General features: G+C 39.8%; 1 protein-coding gene across 4 annotated transcripts in view; it reads right to left on the bottom strand.

The window, feature by feature from the left end:
- Positions 1 to 21,941, bottom strand: part of lrp8 (low density lipoprotein receptor-related protein 8, apolipoprotein e receptor) — a 191,258-nt gene that overhangs the window by 93,230 nt on the left and 76,087 nt on the right. For all 4 annotated transcript variants that reach the window (XM_078258490.1, XM_078258493.1, XM_078258492.1 and 1 more), the window contains exon 3: positions 6,951 to 7,073. In XM_078258490.1, coding sequence (XP_078114616.1) covers positions 6,951 to 7,073 — 123 coding nt within the window. The remainder of the gene's footprint in view (positions 1 to 6,950; positions 7,074 to 21,941) is intronic.

Raw genomic sequence — 21,941 nt, 5'->3', positions numbered from 1 at the left:
ATGTGACTCTGTGTACTATACATTACTATTACAATTTTTTTTAAGAGTGTAAAGGTGCTGAGTTCAGGGCCCAGCACTGATAAAGACCAGAGTATATTTTGTGGAATAGTACAATTATGAAATAAATACAGGTCCTCATATCAAAGAACCAAAAAGTATTTTTTTTCTTTTGAATAAATGAAAACCAAACTGCTTTCATATCATAGTAGCAGACCTAAAGGGGGGTTTTATCTCAAAATGCTCTGTGTACCTTGAGATTACTTGACTTCTAAAAGTTATCAAAAATCTCATTTGTGTTTGTCTTTTTTTTCTCCCCATTATGTTTCACAATGAGTTTGGAGGCTTTTCAGTACAGCTTTTGTCAGCATGACTCCGCGTATGAAACATGCCTGAGTAAACTTGTAATGATTAGATTTTTTACATTGATAATACAATACTTTTATGTTATGAATATAAAACATCCTCTACATAATACAAAGCTTAAGTGCTCTTGAACAAATGAATTGTTTTCTCTCTATATCCAAAATTTTTTTAAGCATGGCTTTGACAGCCGGGGGAGTGAAAAGAGTGCGTCACATGTTGCTCCAATACGTGCCTGAGTGAGGTTGGCTGAGTGTCTTGATGTTGTAATTCAATAACCTTTATCTACACAGAGACACTTGGGGTGGCGAGAAGGGATCTTTTTAATCTCTGGAGTGTAGATATGCAGCAGCAGAGCTGAAAGAGCGTGCACACATAAAGATGGAGTTTAAACAACGCTTGAGAGATTCTACGCAGCTCCTCCAATCAGTACTAATTGTCAAACTGCAGGATCTTGCTGATGCCACTCAGAGAAAATGGATGCTGACTTTGTAATGTCTAGACCCCGGGAAATCAAAGCTTTTGATGTCTGGCACGTGGATTATGAACATGGGCGCCAACAGCGTAGCACATTATATAAATTCAATTTGTAATTCAACGTGAAAAAATACAGATGACCCAATGGAAGCCAATGATAAGTCTTTATTTTTTTATTTTTTTTACAGATAATTATGTCATTCTTTAGCATTTAGTTATCCGGTACAATTTCCTATATTAGTAAGAAGCACCAATGAAACATTTAGCGGTGAAACAATAATGAGGGTGCTTAAGAAGTTTTAATGAATATTCATTTGACTCACAGCTTTTTCTAGTGTATATGACAATATATTAATAATTAATCACATTATGATATGGATCGGGGTGTTTTTTGTTTAGGAGAGTAAAACCATGGAAAGTCAGAACAGATGCTCAACCTTACAGAAATAAAGCTTTGTCTCACCGTGAATTATCTTTTTTTTTTACTTGATGATATTTTTGAAACTGCTTTTAAGACATTTGATTCAAAAATTTTAACATGATTTTAACAAGTTCCTGCACTAAAAATGTTTCAACCTATCCAAGTTTGCAAGTTATGTTTTTCTTTTTTTTCTTTTCTTTTTTTTTTCGTTTTTTGAACCTTTTGAGACAGTTTCAAGTGTGAAAAACAATAAATCAAGTAAACCACACCCAATTAACTATTTGGGTGTATACTAACCCTAACCCTATGTGGGCTGTTTGTTGTTGGCTTGTTTAGTTAAATAAATTACTGTCACTTATTCAGTAATCTAGTGACTTCTAATAGTACTTCTAATATTACCAATGAGGCTCCCGCAACTACTACTGATTGATGACGTCTGCACTTAAGATCGGTGCAGAACAGTGTATGCAGACTCTTTCATGCATCGTCTGATTGAGCATATTCTCCAAAATCCCCTCGAGGCCCAGATTCATTTTCACATGTGTAATTACAGACAACTCCTAAGGAGCCTGTGTGTGTGTGTGTGTGTGCGCGCGTGCGTGCATGTGTGTGTGTGTGTGTGTGTGTGTGTGTGTGTGTGTGTGTGGTTTTAGAGGCGTCATCGGAGGTCCATAGTTAATCAGCAGTCAACCAGAAGTCTCGGGGATCAGCCCATCGATTTCCTCCCAGGGAAATCAATTCAATCAAAGGCATTACTTAAACTGAACTCAGATCAGAACGTGGAGAACATACAGCAGGGAAGACCAAGAGACCAGAGAGGAGGATGTGATACAAGATGGTAGGCTCGTAGAGAGAGGTTCAGGTTGTAAGGACATAGCAAAAGACAGAAACATAGGCGAGTCATTGAATGGCATCTACAATACAGTATGGCAGATTATCGGCTGACGTGTTACACAGTGTTCTCCATCGCCATCATCAAAACACCAAAGGAGGGAATATCTCTGGAAGAGACTTGTACAGTAGAAGGTTTGCCCAAGACCATTAAAGCTGTGCTGGTGGCTTGTGGTAGCCCAACACCTTACAACACGTTATGTTGGTTTTTACTTTAATCTGTCACCCATCTGTTTACAAAGACATAGTCTCGCATTGCCAGACCTAAATCCACAGCGCTGCGGAGAAAGGTCTGGATAGTCCACACAACATTCCTGGATAGGAGAAAACCGTGTTCTGGTTCTTTAAACCAATCACAATCGTCATGGGCGGTGCTAAGCGCCAGATGCAGCAACGGTGCATCTGCAAAATAGCCTCGGGATGGAACTTGTTTGGTGGAACATGTGCACGCATGAGAGAATTTTGAATAATAATTTGATTGCCGGTTCTAGCTCAGAGAATGTTTCCCGAATCGACCCAAGTTTAGATTGCCAACACAAAGAAAGCGGAAGGTGAGGGAAGGTGAGGGACATCCGGCTGAAAATGAGGGACATCCGGCGGAACCTTCGGTGGCACCGGAACTATCCCATAAATGAAACGTCGTCGATTTAGACTAACAATGACATGGTAGAACATTTTTCAGTGATCTGAGATTTTAATTCACCATTTATACAGGTAGCTTTTAATATCTCCTCATGGCAATATTGGATTTACAGACTTTTACATCAAACTTCATTTTTCAGGAATTGAAATCACCGGATAATCGATTTATCAATATGTTTTTAAACTGCATATACCTCAATAGAAGATATTTTTTTCTAGTGATACTTTAGTCTTACTTAATGCAAATACACTACTATGTTCTGGTACAGTCATACACAAGCAAAATCTTGTAAACATTCTGCTGCATGCCATTACACACACACACACACACACACACACACACACACACACACACACAGCTTGGAGGATCAATGTGGTTGAGAAATTAAGAGAACTCACTGACCTTGATTGGACATAATTAGACTTAACCACAGGTCCACTTATCTGATGAAAAGACTTACAGATTCACCTTGTGATGAATACTAAATACAAGCATCGACTCTAGCTTTAAACACACGCTTAGGAGGGCGCACACACTCATACCCTTTATAGGCATGTGCACATATGCACACACACACACACACACACACACACACACACACATGTCCTTGGCCTACCCCAATTGGACTTATTACTTTGAGAATCTTCAAAGGGCTCTTTGATCACCTCTTTGAAAATCATCTTAAAATTGCAAATAGGAGCTGGCCTGTAGATACAGTCATATGGAGAGTTTTGTGGTAAGACTGAAGTGGAAAGCCTGACCACTAGCAGTTCTGCTCTGTTCTGTGACTTGTCTTTGTAGGAAACACTGCATTTGTGTGAGATTAATATGTGAATCCCTGTGAAATGCTAGTGAATGTTATGGTCTGTTTGGATTCTACTCTTTCTGCCTGACCGGTTTCAACAACTTGCTTATGATGTTTACAAAGCACCATACAACCTGGCTGATTACGAATGAGATGACTTCCAAACTCTGCCAAACTTGTCATTGTTATATACCAGCAAAGCCCTGTTCAAGACCACCACATCACTCTTTTGGAGTTAAGACAGGTACAGGTTAGAAGATGACATAAAAGCCATGTGTAAAGACTCATCAGACGTGACGACACAGCACAGCTCTTTATACTGCTTTGAGACAGGATTTTACAACTCTGGAAAGTTACCATAGCATTGAAATTATCAAGGTAAGTGCTATAAGGTATTTTACCTGGATTGCTTCAGCAGACAATCCTGATCTTTCTTTTCAATGGCGCCTAGGCTGTGCCAACACAGTTGTCTGAATGTAGAGCATGTGCTTTGTTTTTGTCGATCTGAACATCAGCTTCAAAAAAGGTCAGTCCTAGAAATTTGGACTGCTTTGAAAAGGCAAGAGGAAAATGCATCGATTTAAAAAAACGCAGGGTTTAAAAAAAAAAACTGCAAGCGGGGCGCCTGGGTAGCTCACCTGGTGGCCCATATGCAGAGGATCAGTCCTTGACACAGCGGCTCAGGGTTCAAGTCCGACCTGCAGCCATTTGCTGCATGTCTTCCCCCTCTCTCTCCCCCCTTTCCTGTCTATTTAAAAAATTATCTTAAAAAAACCCCCCAAAAAACACTGCAAGCGGAGTTTTGGCAGCTTTAATATGGATCACCTTCCCCAAATAGTATGGTACTTACAGCAGTTTTAATATTTGGGGCACAGTTGCTTCCAAAATCATGTAATTTATCTCTCACAAAACTCACCTAATCCTTACTCAAAGCCATCAGCATCCAAACACCTTCTACTCTTCGCTCTTAAACCCATATTTAAACTTATAGTATCAGTCGTTTAATGCTGCTTAGCACCTCACACTTTATTCTCATCATTAATATCCTTCTGACTTTCATCCTTTAACCCAAGCATACAAACACACCTGCTGCGTATAACCTCCCTGCCCCCACCGCACGTAGTGAATAGTGGGTTACCTCTGCTGATAAAAAAAAAAATCAAAGTGGGCAGTGTTCCATTTTTCATAATTGCGACAGCAAGAAACCTCACCACCTGCCAACCTTTTGAACAAGAGTGTAACAGGTAAGGTCTGTTTACAGGTTTTCAATTTTTATATAAAAAACATAATTATACTCAAAACACAAGCTTTAAAAGTCACATTAGCTGATGTTTCGGAGTATTTCAGTGCTGGTCAAATGGTCTCCTGGTTGCTAACACTGATAATGATAAGAAATGTCCAAGACCCAGAGTAACAGACATTGGTCATTGTAGTTCTTTAAGCTATAGTGGCTGCATTGCCCTTCACAGAAACTGCTTTGTCGCATTTACGCGTGTTCGTCCTACAAAATGGCCAGCAGCAATACATCCTAACTATAAACTGACAAAACACTTTCCATCAATGCTTAAAAAATAATATGTGAACCTGCACACAATGCAACAAAAATGCTGTTAAAATGCCCAACTGAACATGTAATTTACAGAAAATCTTTTTCCTGTGAAAGAGAGAGGGATTCAGGGGTGAGTAATTATTTCTAAGGGACCGTTCGGTATTTATGGAATGGACCACCGGAGGAAAAGAGGGGAGGGTCATGTCTTTTTATTCTTTGCTGAGGGGAGGGTCATCCAACATTTTTCAGTCCGGGGGGGTCACCCAACTTTTCTATTCATGAAACAGCAACATTTCAAAGTGGCTTGTTTGGTGCATATTTTTCCATGTAGCTCTCAGTCTCGGCCCTCCTTTGCTACCAAATGGGTCTGACCCATGAGCACTGCCCCCCTGGTGGCTGAAACAGGTAATTTCACTGTTTAAAAAATGAGAGTAATAATTACATCTGACATGATCAGATATTTTATAAATATCTTAAATAACACAAAACAACTAAATGGTGGTAGGTAATACATCAGATTTCATATACTGCTTTAGTAAAAAATAATATTACCTGGCTGACGATGGGAGCAGCAGGACGCAAAAAACGAAAATGACTGTTGTACTATGTCTGGACATCTTACCGTGCCAAGGTTGCAATAAAGGTTTCCTAAATGCCACATTTGTTGTCAGCTTACTAATTGATTGCGGGTTTTGTGTAGATTTTGACTTTTATACGTGTATTCCACTTTGTTTAAACAGCGAAGTGGATAAAGCCCAGTGACGAGTCCATAGCAACCAGTTTGTGTGTTGAATGTTACCCAGAGTGCCTTGCTGAATGGTCTCAATATTTTATTGTTGTATTTCATGTGAATACTAGTTTACTAGAGGAGTAACTTAGTATTTGAAGTAATGCCGTAATGCAGGAAGTATGCATTTAGTTTCCATGCTTATTTTGTTTCCACAACAATGTTAGTGAGTAAATCTACTGAAATGGCCACCACACCACAACAGAGGAGTGGGATGTGTCAGATGAGAATGCAGAGTTTTAGTCACGTATGCCATGGCTTTAAAAAAACAATGGGAGTCTGTATATATTTGCCAAGCGCAAACCAGTACAGAAGGTATCAATAAATTGCTGGGGGAGGGTCATCCCTTTTTTCAAAATTGTTTTGGAGGGTCATAGAATTTTGTTTACTGGCGAGGGGAGGGTCATGTCTTTTTTGGCTAAAGGTCCCCAAAACTCCTCCGGTGGCCCCTTAAATAAATAACGAACAGTCCCTAAATCTCATTTTTTCCAATTGTGCTCTGTAGGAAATAATGAAAGAAGCAGACGCATTGTACACTCTTTCGCCTCCATGGCCTTGATCAAACCATCCAGTCTGCGTGTGATGCAGCAGCCAAAAAGACTGAAAGCAATTTTCTGAGGCAATGTGCAAGAAAGAGAAGATTGGCACAGCGGCTGGAGCGCAGCAAAATGTGACACACTGAGACCGTGCAACCTTGGAAGTGCTTTATGCCAGAGGAAATGTATGTGTGTATGCATGTGTGAGTGGAGGTTAACTGAAATGACACGACTGTAAAAGGGACAAGAACAGTAACATTATGCTGGTGTGTATACATGTTTTAGAAAATTCATGTATTTTTTTTCAACTTTCATTTCATTAAAAACACACATGCATGAATGAACACAGACCCATACAAACACACACACGTACACTTTTGAGACATCAAATGTGTGTGTCCTGAACTCTCTGACTTTGTGTTCATGGTATTCTCTTTGTCTGCATTTGCCTGTTTGTCTGTGGTTGTGTTTGTGTACTTACTGCAGATCGCATCAGCCTCGTCTGAACCGTCTGCACACTCCGGTTCGCCATCACAGCGCCACCTAGCAGGGACGCACTGTCCATTCTTACAGGCAAAGTCTGTGGTCGCACATGTCTTCTTTGCTGTGGAGACAAAAGAGAACATGCAACATTAGTATTACTATGACTCAAAGAAAGGTGAAGCAAATCTACTCTCTACTGGTCATTAATATGAATAGTGAATCAACTCAGTCCCAGTTCTTAACACAGTGTCTATTAGATATTGTATTACATATTTAATGGGAGCACAGGAAGTGATGTCTGAATATAGACAGAACACACCTACAGAAACTGCACACACCAACTGACAACTGACAAATGTATGAAAAATCATAAAGCAGTAAGTGGTAACATGTCAAAAGTTTGATAATCCACTTAACAAGGAGTAATTTCTGAGCACCAACTTTAAACCAATTTTGCAGTTCAATTTTACTTTAACCATCAGCGTGTTCATGTGCAACTTGTAACATGAGACTTTTTTCACTTGACAAAGATCCAGCATGGATGAAAAAGTCTTCAGTTTCCTGCTGAATCCATACTGATGTTCTACATTTTTACAAATATTGTTGAAATTCTTTTCCTGAGGACCTGATTTGTTAGATCATTTCATTCGTGTAGGTAGTTACATTCACGTTTGAAATGGGACTCATTAAGAATTTAAGTTTCATAAAGTTGGTTTGGTAATGTCAAAATATTACATTTGACAACCTGAAACCGATTTAAAGTATTATCTGAGGAATAAATCCAGTAAGAGAGCTTACAGGTGGATGCTCTGGTGGAGGAGCAGCTTTTTCAATCTGAGCAGTTTGCTTCTGGGCAGAGTGAATGAGCACTGCGTTGACAGCTTTAGTAGTTTGCAAGATTGTGTTGTGTATACAGCAGTGCAGTGAACAGAGCATGTCACACGTGAGCAGAGCAGCACTCCTCAGGTTGCCTGCCTGAACTGGTTCAGAGGTTTTGCTTCATTTCAACCATCCCATGATCCACCTTCAGGGTCCAGCCTGGTCTTTGCAGAACTGGCTCTGGCTAGCAGTTTTTCTGATACCCTAAAGACTCCAAAAGTTTTGTGCAGTTGCTTTCTCCAAGCAGGGGGAAAATTGAAGCACTTGAGTCTGTCACGGGCCTAAGCAAAACAATCCTTCTCTTTTGACAGTGAGAGCCACTGAACAAGAGAAAGCACTCGCTTGCCGTGTTAGCAATGCCTTGCCTCGCCATGATGAAATATACTGTACTATGGGGGCTGACAAATGGCAAGAAAGTGTGTGTGTGTGTGTGTGTGTGTGTGTGTGTGTGTATGTGTGTGTGTGTGTGTGTGTGTGTGTGTGTGTGTGTGTGCGTGCGTGCATGCAAAAGTAACAGTGACTGCTACTGTTCCATTTTCTTTCACGTGAGCCTGGTGTTAAACCACCTCACCGACCCTTGGTTTGAACCAGCTGAAAATGTAGGTTGGCAGAGTGCTAGGCTAAAGCAGTGTAATGTAGCATTGGCAATGATACTGTATGGACATACTGTATAGTTAGCTCAATCATATGTTTCCTATTTAAGATCACTATTTCAAAGTTGAAAGAATAAAAAAACAAATATGAAATCAAGAAAAAGACGAGGAATCAGTTTATGTGAGCAGTAATAAAAGGCCAATTATTCCCTGGGTGATAGGTGAACACTATAGAGAATACAAGACTCTCTCTGCCTTTAGATATGCACTTATTCTCCTAACAACTTGTCAAAATCCTTTTGTTGTTTTGATGAGGTTTGGTTTGAATCGCAAAAACTTTAAAAAAAAACAAAAAAAAAAAACGAAGAAACGAAGAAATGCTCTTCAAATTTGAGATATTAAAACAAAAATACAAAATTCCCACTACCAACGTCTTTGAATATTTACAAATAACTAGAAAAGTCAAATAGATTTTATTGCTAAAACAACAAATAAATTAATAAAATGAATGAACATAATTCTTTAGCTAAACCCTCTCTGTCCCCTTTGGAAAAAACAATGAAAGACCATTAATAAAAGGTACCCACCAAATATCTATCCTTTGAAAATGTTTATGTGCTGTTCGATACGAAATAAAAGCCTTATGATTAGTGCCACGTGCTTTTCTTTTACAAGAAGCAGGACAGCATTAGTGCACTGATTCCAAATACTGAACTACACGAGGAAATGGTCCACTCTGGCACTGAATATTATCCTCTTAGCAAGGGAAAAGCTAGCCGACTTATTAGCTTGTTGTTTATGTGTGTAGCCTTGGATGTCCTATGGAGTGAGGTAAAAGTCAGCGTTATGACTGATGGCACAAGTGTGATCCACAATAATAAAGTAGAGGAACTGACAGCATCTCAGCATCTGTGGGGACTAATGCTTTCTATCTGTATATTATACGGATGACAGGCAATGTATAGCAGATTGAAGAAAGGATAGAGACAACCACACATTCACCAGTGCAGAGTATTGATTCTAAGTAGAGAGAGAGAGAGAGAGAGAGAGAGAGAGAGAGAGAGAGAGAGAGAGAGAGAGAGAGAGAGAGAGAGAGAGAGAGAGAGAGAGAGACAGAGACAGAGAGAGAAAAAGGGAGTCTTATAGACATCAGAGGGATGGGATTGAAGAAGGTGTAGGCCTAGAATAAATGAAAAACATGTCTCTAGGGATCACAGAATAGTCAGAGCCAAAGACAAAAGGTAAATAGAAAAAGGGGAGAGAACAGGGAATAGGGGTACAGAAACGAAAGACAACAAGACGTTGAGGTGGGATCTAGTGTAATGGCATCAGTCTTCACAAAGGACTGAATAAATCCTTTTCCTTCATAGCAGTGTGATAGCATACATCCCATCTCTTTCTGTCCACCCTCCCTGATTTTTTCATCATTCCCTCCATCTCTGCCTACAGCCTGATAACAGAGTCAGCTGTAGCCACACACAGAGCATACACTAGGCAGTATAATTCACAACAGTACTGTAGATCACAACAAAGCTGATATGAGACACCCACAAATTACAGTTTTTCTTCACCTTTATGTCATATCTCCTATCACTGCTCATCCTAATTTTCTCCAAAGGCGCTTGTTTAATTCAGTTGTGGATGCAAAATGGTGCAGGTGACAGACACTCAAGGGGATTAATTAAAATGCAGAAGCCAGCTAACGAAAGCCTATCCATTTCCTACAACCCATTCCTTAAGTCGAATGTTTCTTATCTTGAGGACAAAAGGGAAAATAATATAATTCACCTTGGCCCCTACTTCTTCCAGGGGACCAAAGGCATTGAGTAGCGGCTGTTCCTCTGTGAGCAAATAAAATATGCTTTTAATTAACCTGAGGATGTATTATGTTACTCTCACATTTATTTAACAGTGGCACTGGAGAAAGATAAAATACAACACATTGAGAAACCACTGTGAGTAACTGCCAGAAAGTTTCTGTAGAATATATGATGCTAAGTGAACAATTTTAATCATCTGTGGGAAAAAGACTGAAAAATGACAGAACTGGTATTATCATTATGAAGACTTTACTTTGAAAATGACATCCCCCACTATAAGTAAAAAAAATGGTAGTATTTCAATAAAGCACATTATGGAAAGCTATTATCATCCATCTTGAAAAGTGAGAATTACATTCATGAGAGTGCAGTCATTTGGAGTTTTAAATACAGAACGAATAGTGATTAGTTTCATGCATGGGAATGTCCCCACAGATGGGTTTAGAAGGAAAGTGTTCATGTAATAAAATAATACATGTAAATACTAATTTTTTAGCTGGAACAGGCATATATATATATATATATATATATATATAGAGAGAGAGAGAGAGAGAGAGAGAAAGAGAGAAAGATCACAAATTGTAAACTATGTGGACATTCGCACACTCACATTAAAACAAATGTGTAAAGACAAACACATTCAAAAATAAAGATTTTACCATGCCTCTCAAGAGTTGCTGATGCACACACTAACGGCTGCTTACATTTACATTCTGATGCACCAAACCTGTCATATACGACTCATCCATATGGAACAGCCTAAACCTGCCTTATGAGTGAATGTGCAGGAGCCAACACTAGGCCACCCCTCCCCTAGATTTGAAGCGTTATGTTAGTTTATACCTCTATTCCCGGAAAAAGTGATTAATATTTACGTGAAACAGCACACAGACCAGAAGAGCTCGAGCTTGCTCAGGTGATTTCATCCACATTCTCTAGTCGTCACTAACTTTTGTACACTTTTAAATTGCACCGTCAGATTATCATATCTTATCCATCGTTCCGCTTGTTGAGCAACACGTACAATGACATATATTTCTGAGATTTATTTTGTTAATATACTTTACTGATTGGATGCAAATATAGCTACAAGGCTGATGTAATACATTAAAAGAAACACAGGAGGTTAAAAACAGACTGTTTAATGTTTAGGCTGTAAACATCACTAGATGTTTACAGCCTAAACATCACCACCTGCTTCATTTGGCCAAGTGCAAATGTTGGGTAACATGACGGATGATCAGTCCAGTGATGCTCTACGTATTATACCTTTATAGGGCCATGCAAGGCCAAACCATTAAAATAATGCCCATTATAGAGCTGCACAGGGTGACCATGTGGGCACAGTACACTTAAAAGGTGCGACGACTGTCAACCTTTTCTATAGACACAGATAGTGTGTTAATCTTCCACTGACATTCAACTAATGTCACGCTCTGCAGACCCCCATGATCAATGAGTGACTAAGCTGACCCACTCATGTTCATATGACCCCCCCCACACACACACACACACACACACACACACACACACACACACACACACACACACACACACACACACACACACAGAGGACACCTCTTAGGATTCTTCACCACATCCTCCTGAGGACATGATTTGGGACACTAGTGATCGACCTGGGAACAGGTGAAGGTCAGCGTCTTCCTTGAAGTCATTCAATTTGCACACCTCATTACACACACACAAACACACGCAGAGTGAAAGGGAAATGGAAATAAAACATCCAACAGCACAATAATAGCTAAGGGAACACTGTGTCGCCTCTAATTAGGATTTGTTGACTGCAGTGCCTGAAATGTTGATTTGCTCCAATAACAAAGGTTTGAAAGAGACAACCGATGCTGTAGTGAGATTATTTACCAGCCTTCAGTCAGAGACAGCGACGCCTTTTAATATGCTTAAGTTCCAAGTGCAAGAGAACAAAGCTGGCATGCTTTGTTCACCAGCCTTTGAATTGGGAAAAACATAGTCTTTTGAGATGCAGATGCTGCAGATTTTAGGATAGTTTGGGTTCTCTCTTTGGTTTTATTTTGATAGTCTAAGGTTGGATTCATATACAATGGGAAATTGTCTTGCTGTATTCAAGCAAATAAACTGCTGGAGTGTTGTGTTTTTACAGTCTGTGTTTATTGTCCACCAATTGTAAACAGTAGAGATATTAGCTGTAACAACAGACACCAGCTGTTTGTGTGCAGTGTACCTCTGTACAGTATTATGTGTGCAAGTGACCGGTCATACACAGAATCATCACCAGTAAACATTTCCATTGCGTATCAGGAAATTCCAGCAGGTAATAGCCTTCCTGTCTCTGTACATGTATGTATAAAGTCATACAACTTTGGATAGCCACAAACTATTCAGCTCGGTTGACAACATTTCAACTTGAGCATACTGTACGTGTCTTTGAAGAACTATATTTGTTTAACCTCCATCCATGTCTTTAACCTTGTATTGCCTCTGAATTCTGCCTTTATTTGTTGGCACTCCCCTATCGGGAAAAATAACTGCAAAGAAATCATTCAAATATAAAACTTTTCTGTTTGCTGCATATGTAATTTGAACCCAAACTCTAGCAAATCAACTCTGGCCCTACTTCTACCGGTTAACAACCCAGATAAATTTGGTTTAAAATAACCCAGTTGGAATTCACCACATTACCAAGAAGAAACACGGAGAAAAGCCCAAACTGACCAAGTCTAATCCGTGTCCATTAAATCTGGAGAAAAGCCAGAGAAAATGCTGCGGTAACCACGTCGTGCTGCTCAGGTATTCCATCACTTTGATTCTGATCAAAGTGTGCTGTGTTGAGCAATTCGCAGGTAACAGAAAAGTACATTTGAATAATCAAAACTAACCAAATTCAGGTGACAGAAATAGACAAAGACCTTCATCACTTAGTGTTTGACATTATTTCTGCAGTCACCCCTGTAAAGATTAAAAGCCTGGTTTATCCTGAATAAAGATAGGCTGTAATCACTAATGATTATGAATATTGGTTTCAGCCTCATCCTTTTCAGTTGGAGTTAACTTCCCGCTCATTGTTTTGACTTTACAGCCCTCATTATTTTGTGAATTACTTGAAAGTCTAAATGGCACACAATATAATATACTTATTATTGTTTAAAAAAAAAAAAAAAAAAAGAGTGGTATTTAACTGTTTTGTTTTGAAGAGTAATCTGGAAACTGTGAATGTATGCTCTACAAAGCCAGGTGTAGCACACACACACACACACACACACACACACACACACACACACCTATCTGGAAAACACTGTACACTAAAGAAAAACAGCAGAGAAAATACATTGCATGCTATGTCTTTGGCTGTAAACAAGTCTCAAGGAAGACACAGTAAGGAGCGAGCAAGTACAAGCAAGCAAAGGAAGAAAAATCAGAAACGAAAAAAAAGAGAGCTAGAGAGAATGGAGGAAGAATGAGTGTGGGAGGAAGAGGAGAGGAAATGGATGGTTCTCCAGATCGTTGTGATCGGCTAAAGAGCTAAAGAACGCAACGTGTCAGTAGAGGGAAAGAGGCCGTTAATCAGCGAGCAGAGGTCGTACCACAACTTCGAGGGAGGGGCAAATACACCAGGAATCGTATGTGTGTCTGTGTATGTGTGAGCGAGCGAGACAGAGAGAGGGATGGAGTAAAGTAGACAAGTATAATATTGGTCTTTTTAGGAGAAGTCTTGTCCAGTTTCCTATTAATCCATTGGAGACAGAGAGATATCGAGGAGGACAAAGAAATTGTTGAATAATAATCAACACATAAACCACCCACTGACTGATTGAAAATAAAAGGGCAACTCAAATGGCAGCTTAACGTTTATAACTGCCAAATACAAAACTCTTCAAAGCCTATCGTGACTGTAACTTAAATCTGTGGCTAGAATTGGGATTAATTATGTGTTCAATATTATCAGAGAGGAATGAATAAATACTGTAAGTGTACATTATTGGGAGTATAACGTCTACTAGGCCAAAAAGTGCCTTTGCACCTGAATTTGAATGCACATGCTCACAGGTGTGTGTGAGTGTATGCGGCTGTGAGAGTCTGATGCACATACTACAAAGGCCGGAGATGTGAAGAGAACTCATGGACTGTCGATCCAGACAGCAGCCCAGATCAAATACACTATATATTATGCTCCTCACAGCACATCAAATACCACCTACCAGTTCAAAGAAGCTTGTTACCATTTCACGATCTCCCTCTCTAGACCAAGAGAGTCTAGCCTATAGGGCAGGGCAAGGCGCAGTCTCCGGACTTTTGAGACAAAAAAACAAACAAGTGAATCATTGATTTGGAGGGCGGGGGGATGGGGGCAGGGGGTACCAGAGATGAGTACAGAGACCTGGGTGACAGTTGCATCATGTGGTAAAGGAGGATTCACCTTAAGCTCAATGTGGCGAAGATGAAAGAGATGGAGGCAAACTTCAGAAAACTGAGATCCTTCTAACTCACATATTTATTCATTGGGACCTTCAGACAGGCTAGAGGGTAGGCAAAACACAGACGTGAGAAACTGAACTACATCTACATGTTGAGGAAGCACATGGATGGGGAAATCAGAGAAGGGAATGCATACAGACAATACATTGATCCAGAACGCTGGGTACGTCCATACTGACATGTTAATGCGTTGCACATTGTTGGTGGGGGACTAAATGACAACTTTAATGTGAAAATTATACAGTATACTTTATTTACTGTATGCTATTCACTTCACATACTGCAGCTGTCATGTTTGTTTAATACTGTTTCATTTTGTTTTTTTTACCATTATTTCCCACACTATTTATTTTATACCTTATGTTATAACAGAGCCACACTGCAGCTTGGTCATACTGCTTTGATTTGATTCATATTCTTAATATGAACAACATAAAGCCTCAATGTTATCGTATCCACTGCTTGAACAACATAATTCCTCTCTGGGACCAATAAAATAGTCTATCCCTTTCTAACCACTTCAATAAATCTTTGGCAAGCAGGTGTCGTCCTGCTTTGGAGAATAAATAGCTTCCTTTACTTTAACAAATGAAGAACTGTGCAAAAAAAACAAAAACGGAACGAAGCAAATACCGCGCAGCAGTACTATTCATAGGATTTCAAAAGGGCAAATTTCTAAATGGAATAAAATAATATAAAAGTTTAAAAAAGACACTTTGTGGAACGCTTGTCAGCTCCTACTCATATACAACTACTTCACAAAGGTTAATCTCTCTGCTGTGTCTGTCTGTTTTACCTCTGTAACTGTTTACTCATTTCAAGAAAACACCACTTTCTCTGTCTTCTAAGCTGTCAGAGAAATGTGAAGAGCCTTTGTATGACTCAGTTTGGGGGATTAACATTATTAGGAGCTGAGAGAGAGAGAGGCTGTGGTGCAAAATAACGCTATAAGTTTTACATTATTGAACTAATAACTTTTAAGTTGCTGTGAAAACAGCATTATAGAATTGCACAAAATGTGTACATACACACAAAGGATCAGCAGAGGAAACACACTTGAAACACCCTGCAACCTGCTCTCTCTTGGCTCACACTGGTGAGAATAATTAAAGGCCAACCATGTTTGCCTGACACCTTTACTAAATATTGGAGCTCTTAAATGACTGCTTAATTCCTGTTTGTCATAGCGGACATTTCCTTCTTCTGTTACCTGTTTGACATATCCAAAGTGACTGCGGTGCATCATTGTCAAACCAGCCTGATCACTTTGTCAGAGATGCAGCAAATACTTCGACTTAAAGATACAGTGTTTTAGAATGCGATGCAAAAAAATGTTATAATAGTTCTGACCAATACCAATGACGTGGCCAATGAAGGTGTTTCTAGTCTATATCCTCGACGTTCCACTTCCGGGATTGCTACGGTGTTGCAGGAAATTCTGCCGGACGCATGTCTTTTCTTCCGCTTTCTTTGTGTTGGAATTTTAAACTCTGGTGGATTTATGAGGACTATGGTTAACTGCTCCTCAGATCTCTGCATGGTAAATTGAGACAGCTAGCTAGACTATCTGTCCAATCTGAGTTTTCTCACGCACAACTAAAACAACTTTTGAACGTACACGTTCCACTAAAACAAGTTCTTTCCCGAAGCTATTTTTCTTTGGTTTAAAGAAATGCCAATAAACCAGAGCACGTTTTTCTCCCATCCCAGAATGCTGTGTGGACTAGCCAGACCCTCCTCCGCTCTGTGGAGGAGGGTCTGGCAAAGTGAGACTAAGGTGTTTCCCAATCACTGAGAAAAGAACAATCACTCCGGGGATGTTAAACCAGTGTCCTCTTGGCTCTATGTTGGTCCGACTCCCAGATCTCTGGATTTGAACTCTCAGAATGACGGTGTCTGCATCAGCCTAAGACCGCCCAAATCCTGTCAGATCCTGGGTCCCCGATCCTTGTTCACCCTTACATAAGCGGAGCATTACAGCTCAGCAAAGCAGCTTAGAAGTGGAGGGGAACAAGCATGACAATAGAAAGAGAAAAAAAGAAGAAGAGAAAGAAATAAAGATACAGGGCTACGGTGATGATTAAACAAACCAATCAGACAACGGGTAGAATTTGCTTGTCAGGACATGAAAAGTATCAGCCTCTTTCTTTATTCCCCTTTCATGTTACAGCTCTCAATACATCTATCTCTTAATCTCACTTCTTTCTTTTCATTCTCTTTTCCAACATTGTGCCCCCACCACCACCTCCGTTAATTGTTTTATTTATCAATCAAGCAAATGTATTAGCAACAAATGCAATCATTCCTATCACCGAAACTCAAATAGCTGTAATTATTAGAGCTTACAGTCCACCGTCATCACACATACAGTAGTTCAGAAATTCCTGTGATTAAAATGTTATAAAAAAATCCTTTTTTTGTATGTCGTGTGCCCAGAAGGCTCATAGCTAGCTCTTTACGTGAGTGTATTTGTTGTTCTGAAGGTGAGTGGATATCTTGTCAGAGAGATCAGAGAGCAGTCGCTTTGTACGCCGCGCTTCAGAGACTGCTAATTAAGTAGCAGCACAAAAGTTGCCATTGTGGGAGCACATGGAGAGGGAGAAACAAACAGGACCAGGCCTTTTTTTGTTTTTACAACAAAAAGCCTATCGGACTTTCAAATAATGGCGTCAGACAGCCAAATGCTCCGAGTGGCACTGCAGTCGAGGTAGTCATATCCTACTGAACATGAGTATCAAAAGAAAATCTGAACTTTGTAAGAAAGTGAGGCTGCTCGATAGTGTTTGGAATAGGCTGACTGCAAAGTAATGACGCACATTTCCATATAAATATCTGTCTGTTTCTGCTATTCTACTCAATGTACCAAGTTCAGTACATTTGCTGACATTGCATGCACTGTTCAATAGGATATGTACAGAGTTGTGCTTTTTTCACTACTGCTTCATCAACAGAAAATCCAAACCAAATGTGACAGGACTGAACTGTTTGATTAAACGTCTATACAAACGTACGGAGCAGAAACACCACAGGAACAAGCAATTTAGAACGACCACTTGGCACTGTAAGATATATTTACAAACATTTAAATATAAGCTGTTAAGTTTTGTAAATTCTATTGTATTTTGTTGTATTCAGATTTACAAAGTTACATTAATTAGTATCAAATTGATTGTAATAATGCAAAACACCACTGTGGATGCATTATAATATTTAAATATTTGTTTGAAGAACTGTAACAACAGTGTATTTTATTACAAATGTGACTAATTTCTTGACTCACAATAGATTAAAGAGGTTGCAAAAGGTGTGTGGGCATTTTAGTGGGTGTGTGCCAATATGTGTGCGTGTGTGTGTGTGTGTGATGTGATTCTTTTTTCAAGATGTCTAGAGACCCTATGAGGTCATACCCTTTTGCTTTACTACTTCTCATTAGAAGTGACATATGCACAGATAAACCTCACTGCTCCTGTACTGTCACACACAAACACACACACACACACACACACACACACACACACACACACAATCCCCCTAACAACAGGCCATCTGGGTGACATCCGGCTCTCAGACTTGACCTGCATTGATTTACTAAACACTCAGACACTGATACCAGCATGGTTACTCACACACATACTTTCACAAACACACAGACACACACACACTTCATTCCTTCCCCAGTATCCCACCCCCACACTCCAATATCATCAGACGCGCACTTTCCTAGACAGGGTCACTTTAATGATATCAGCTATCAATCCTTTAGCCCGCTCCTCCCGAGACATGTAAAACCTATATGGCTCTTAATTCACCAGGGTGCTGTCAATGCTGTTTGACTGATGTCATCATGGACAAAGGAAAATCACGAAGCGGCTGGACACAACCTTGAGAATTTGGAGGGGCGAGAATGTCTGTTAAACGCATACTGTTAACTCATCAATATGTTTTGATTGTATTGGAGACTGGACTCAACAGCCACATCATGTCACAAATAAATGATTTTGTTACAAAAACACAATACATCATCTCTTCTTTCCTTTCACTCCTTTTTTTCATTTATTTTTCTTACTCACAAGGTATGTATGAAGATGCTATAATCATATTGGTTAAAATTATCTGAACAAAACATTAACACAATAACAGAACATTTAATTTGTATAGAGTGTAAATGAGGCCACACACACACACACACACACACACACACACACACACACACACACACACACAAAGCATAAATGTCCCACTGGGGCCATAAAACTCCCCTCATGCACCGTGTGATGCATGGGGGGAGGGGAATTACAGTACTATATGAAACCTCAGTTAGACGGACCCTTTAGTGGCTAGCCAGATGTACACACACACACACACAATACACAATGATGTGCGCCCAGGGTGTGCATGCCCATACTGAATATGTTTTTGAAAACACAGCATTAGGAGAGATAGATGTTGAATGCAGCTTCTCAAACCGACACGTGTGCTTATTTGTTGGGACTAAACATACATCTTAACATGGTAAATCCATTTATCAGCTCTTCTTTATCAACACATAATTGCTAAATGATTAATAACCTTGATGATTATGGCAATTACATTTTTAATTACAAACCAGTGGAAATCACATGTTCTAAACCCAAATTACTATGCTTGCGGCAGCAGCACACAAGTGGCAACAACGAAATACATAAATACTATTCTGTAATTACTCTTCTCGCAAGTGACTGACTGACAAGCGGAAACACACAAGGTTTAAGCAGCCCCCTCCAAAAACAAAAACAAAAAGCCTTTCACTAACAAACAACGTTCCCGCTGACTGTATGAATCAATGCTCACTGTGAGCCTTGTAATTCTCCTCCCGTGGTCCTGCACTTCCACCATCGCCATTCAAGTCCCAAACCGCACACATGCAGCGTGCTGCTGGTTGGTCCACATGACAAATTACTACTGGGCTTATTATCAAAAATCAGCACTCGCCGGAGGTAGTGGTTGGGGGGAGGAAGAGGGGTGCGGTAGGGCTTCCAACAAAGCCTGCTGAGCATCCGCAGACAAAAGAGAGGGACAAATTTATCCCGCTGCTGACAAGCCAAAAGAATTCATTTCAATTACAAATGGCTGCCGCTCAGAAGCAACAAAGAGCCCCGCAAAGGTCACCAGGCATTAGAGCATGTGGCCGTCTTTGTGTATTTACTTGTTCAGCGGTGTACAGTTTGTTCATATGTATTTGTTTTGTTGGTTTAAAAGAAATAAAAAAAGAGAAGGGAGCTAATATTTCCCGTGATGACAAAGACAAAAAAAAATCCCAACCTGCTGCTTTGCATTGCTTGGAGCTTCAAGATGCGACGGCGGAATGTGATTATTTTTTGTGACACACTGACCCCGCCTCTCTCCGTGTTCTGCTGCGCTCTCAGCAAAACAAAACACTGTACACAGCCTCCCGTCTTTTGTCTTTCCTGCCATGCTCATTTGTTCTACGTCCCTTATCCGATCCTCTTCTCCACCCTTCCCCTTCTGCCTCCATCGCACACTTGCTCACTCCCACCTACCCCCCATCCCTTTTCCCTTTGGCAAACAGCCACTTTCCTTTGTCTGCTTTGCCAGTGATCGCTGATTAGAAAAATAAATAAAAAAGCACCTACTGGATGAAAGTATCCAGGCCTGAGATTAGAGTGAATGACAAACTCCCACCGGGAGAGATGTAATAGAATAGTAACGGATAAATATTGTGTGTGTGTGTGTGTGTGTGTGTGTGTGTGTGTGTGTGTGTCTTAGACGCGTGTTGAAAATTGCAATAGCTGACAAGTCTCAGGACAAGAGACCGTATATTGCAAATTTGACAAGAAATCTATATGAAAATTAGACAATGTTTATAATTATATTTATTAATTTCTCTCACTGCACCTCCATTATGACAACGACACTAAAACTATAAAGAACTTGTTCACCACTTGTGTGAGATAAACAATTGATACAGAACTCACTTGAGCACTTGAGTTCAATTTCACCTAACCACTTATGACCAATAATCAAGGCAATGGTAAGTAAAGTAAAAAACTAAGAAAAAATGCACACTGCTTTTTAAGATAGTTTAAATATGTCAATGTCTCAATGGAAGATAACTGTTTAACTTGTATAACTTGTTTATTTTAAAGTGCTAATGATCGTTTTGATCGCCACTTTCCTTTTCTTTGTTCCTGGAGGCGTTTACCATAAAGTCAGCAAGGCCGAGGTCGCTTTCTAACCAGTTGCTGCTGTTGGGGTTTTGTACAGTATTAAAAAAAACAACTTCCATGCACACATAACTGTCAAAGTAAACATGAAGCCTTCATTCCAGATTCTGCTTTCTATCAGTATGAACATCACATCACGCCTTTCTGTCAAACGCCAGATACCAACTTGAAGAATTTCCTCCACCAAGGAAATAATCCCTGAAAAGAACATTACCTCACAAACCAAACAAAACACCAAACATCTGTCCGTTTATTTAAGGCATCTTTGTTAGGGACGGTTGTTAATTTCGAGCGAGGTATGACATCATAAAATTTAACAACAATCGAAAGCAAGTACATGTTTATTATAGTATTAAAACTGACATCACTATTGTTCATTTAAAGTGCTCATTTTTTGTTGTACTGCACTGTACTGCTGCAGCTCCTCTTTTCACCCTATGTGTTGAGCTCTCTGTTTTAGCTACAGAGTGAGGCATCACACTTCTGTTCCATCTTTGTTGGGAGTCGCACATGCGCTAGGTAAGCACTGCTAGCTAGTCAGTTGCAGAGTATGAGGGCGTGCCACACTAGCAGCTAGGCGAGCATTATAACGTGTGTTACACAGTGATGCCCGTTTATCACCGAAGTAAAGGCTTGACTGCAATAGAGCTGTTTGGAGCAGTTTGTAAACAGTGTTTTCTGTTGGAGATGGTAAGTCCCTTTGGGGTGGACTTTGGGCTTTTTCACTTTGTAAACCTATAATGTGCACAAAAAAGATATATAACACAATAAAGGAAAGGGAAAAAGCCAAAAAGCATAATATGAGCACTTTAAGTATAAATAAAAAAAAAAAGAGTGACTTTTCCACAACAAGGCCAAAGGTAACACGGTCGGCACTGTGACTCACTAATAATAATAATAATAATGAGAGCTTCCTCTTTAGAGCTCCACCGCTAGTGTCTCAAGCAGGTTTACACGGTCAAAGTAATCATGTTTTCTCAGATAATCCCTTTAAGGCCTA

The sequence above is a fragment of the Sander vitreus genome, chromosome 9, assembly GCF_031162955.1.
Source record: "Sander vitreus isolate 19-12246 chromosome 9, sanVit1, whole genome shotgun sequence".
Taxonomy (NCBI): Eukaryota; Metazoa; Chordata; class Actinopteri; order Perciformes; family Percidae; genus Sander; species Sander vitreus.
The sequence above is the reverse complement of the archived record's forward strand: the minus strand, read 5'-3'. Positions and strand labels throughout refer to the sequence as shown.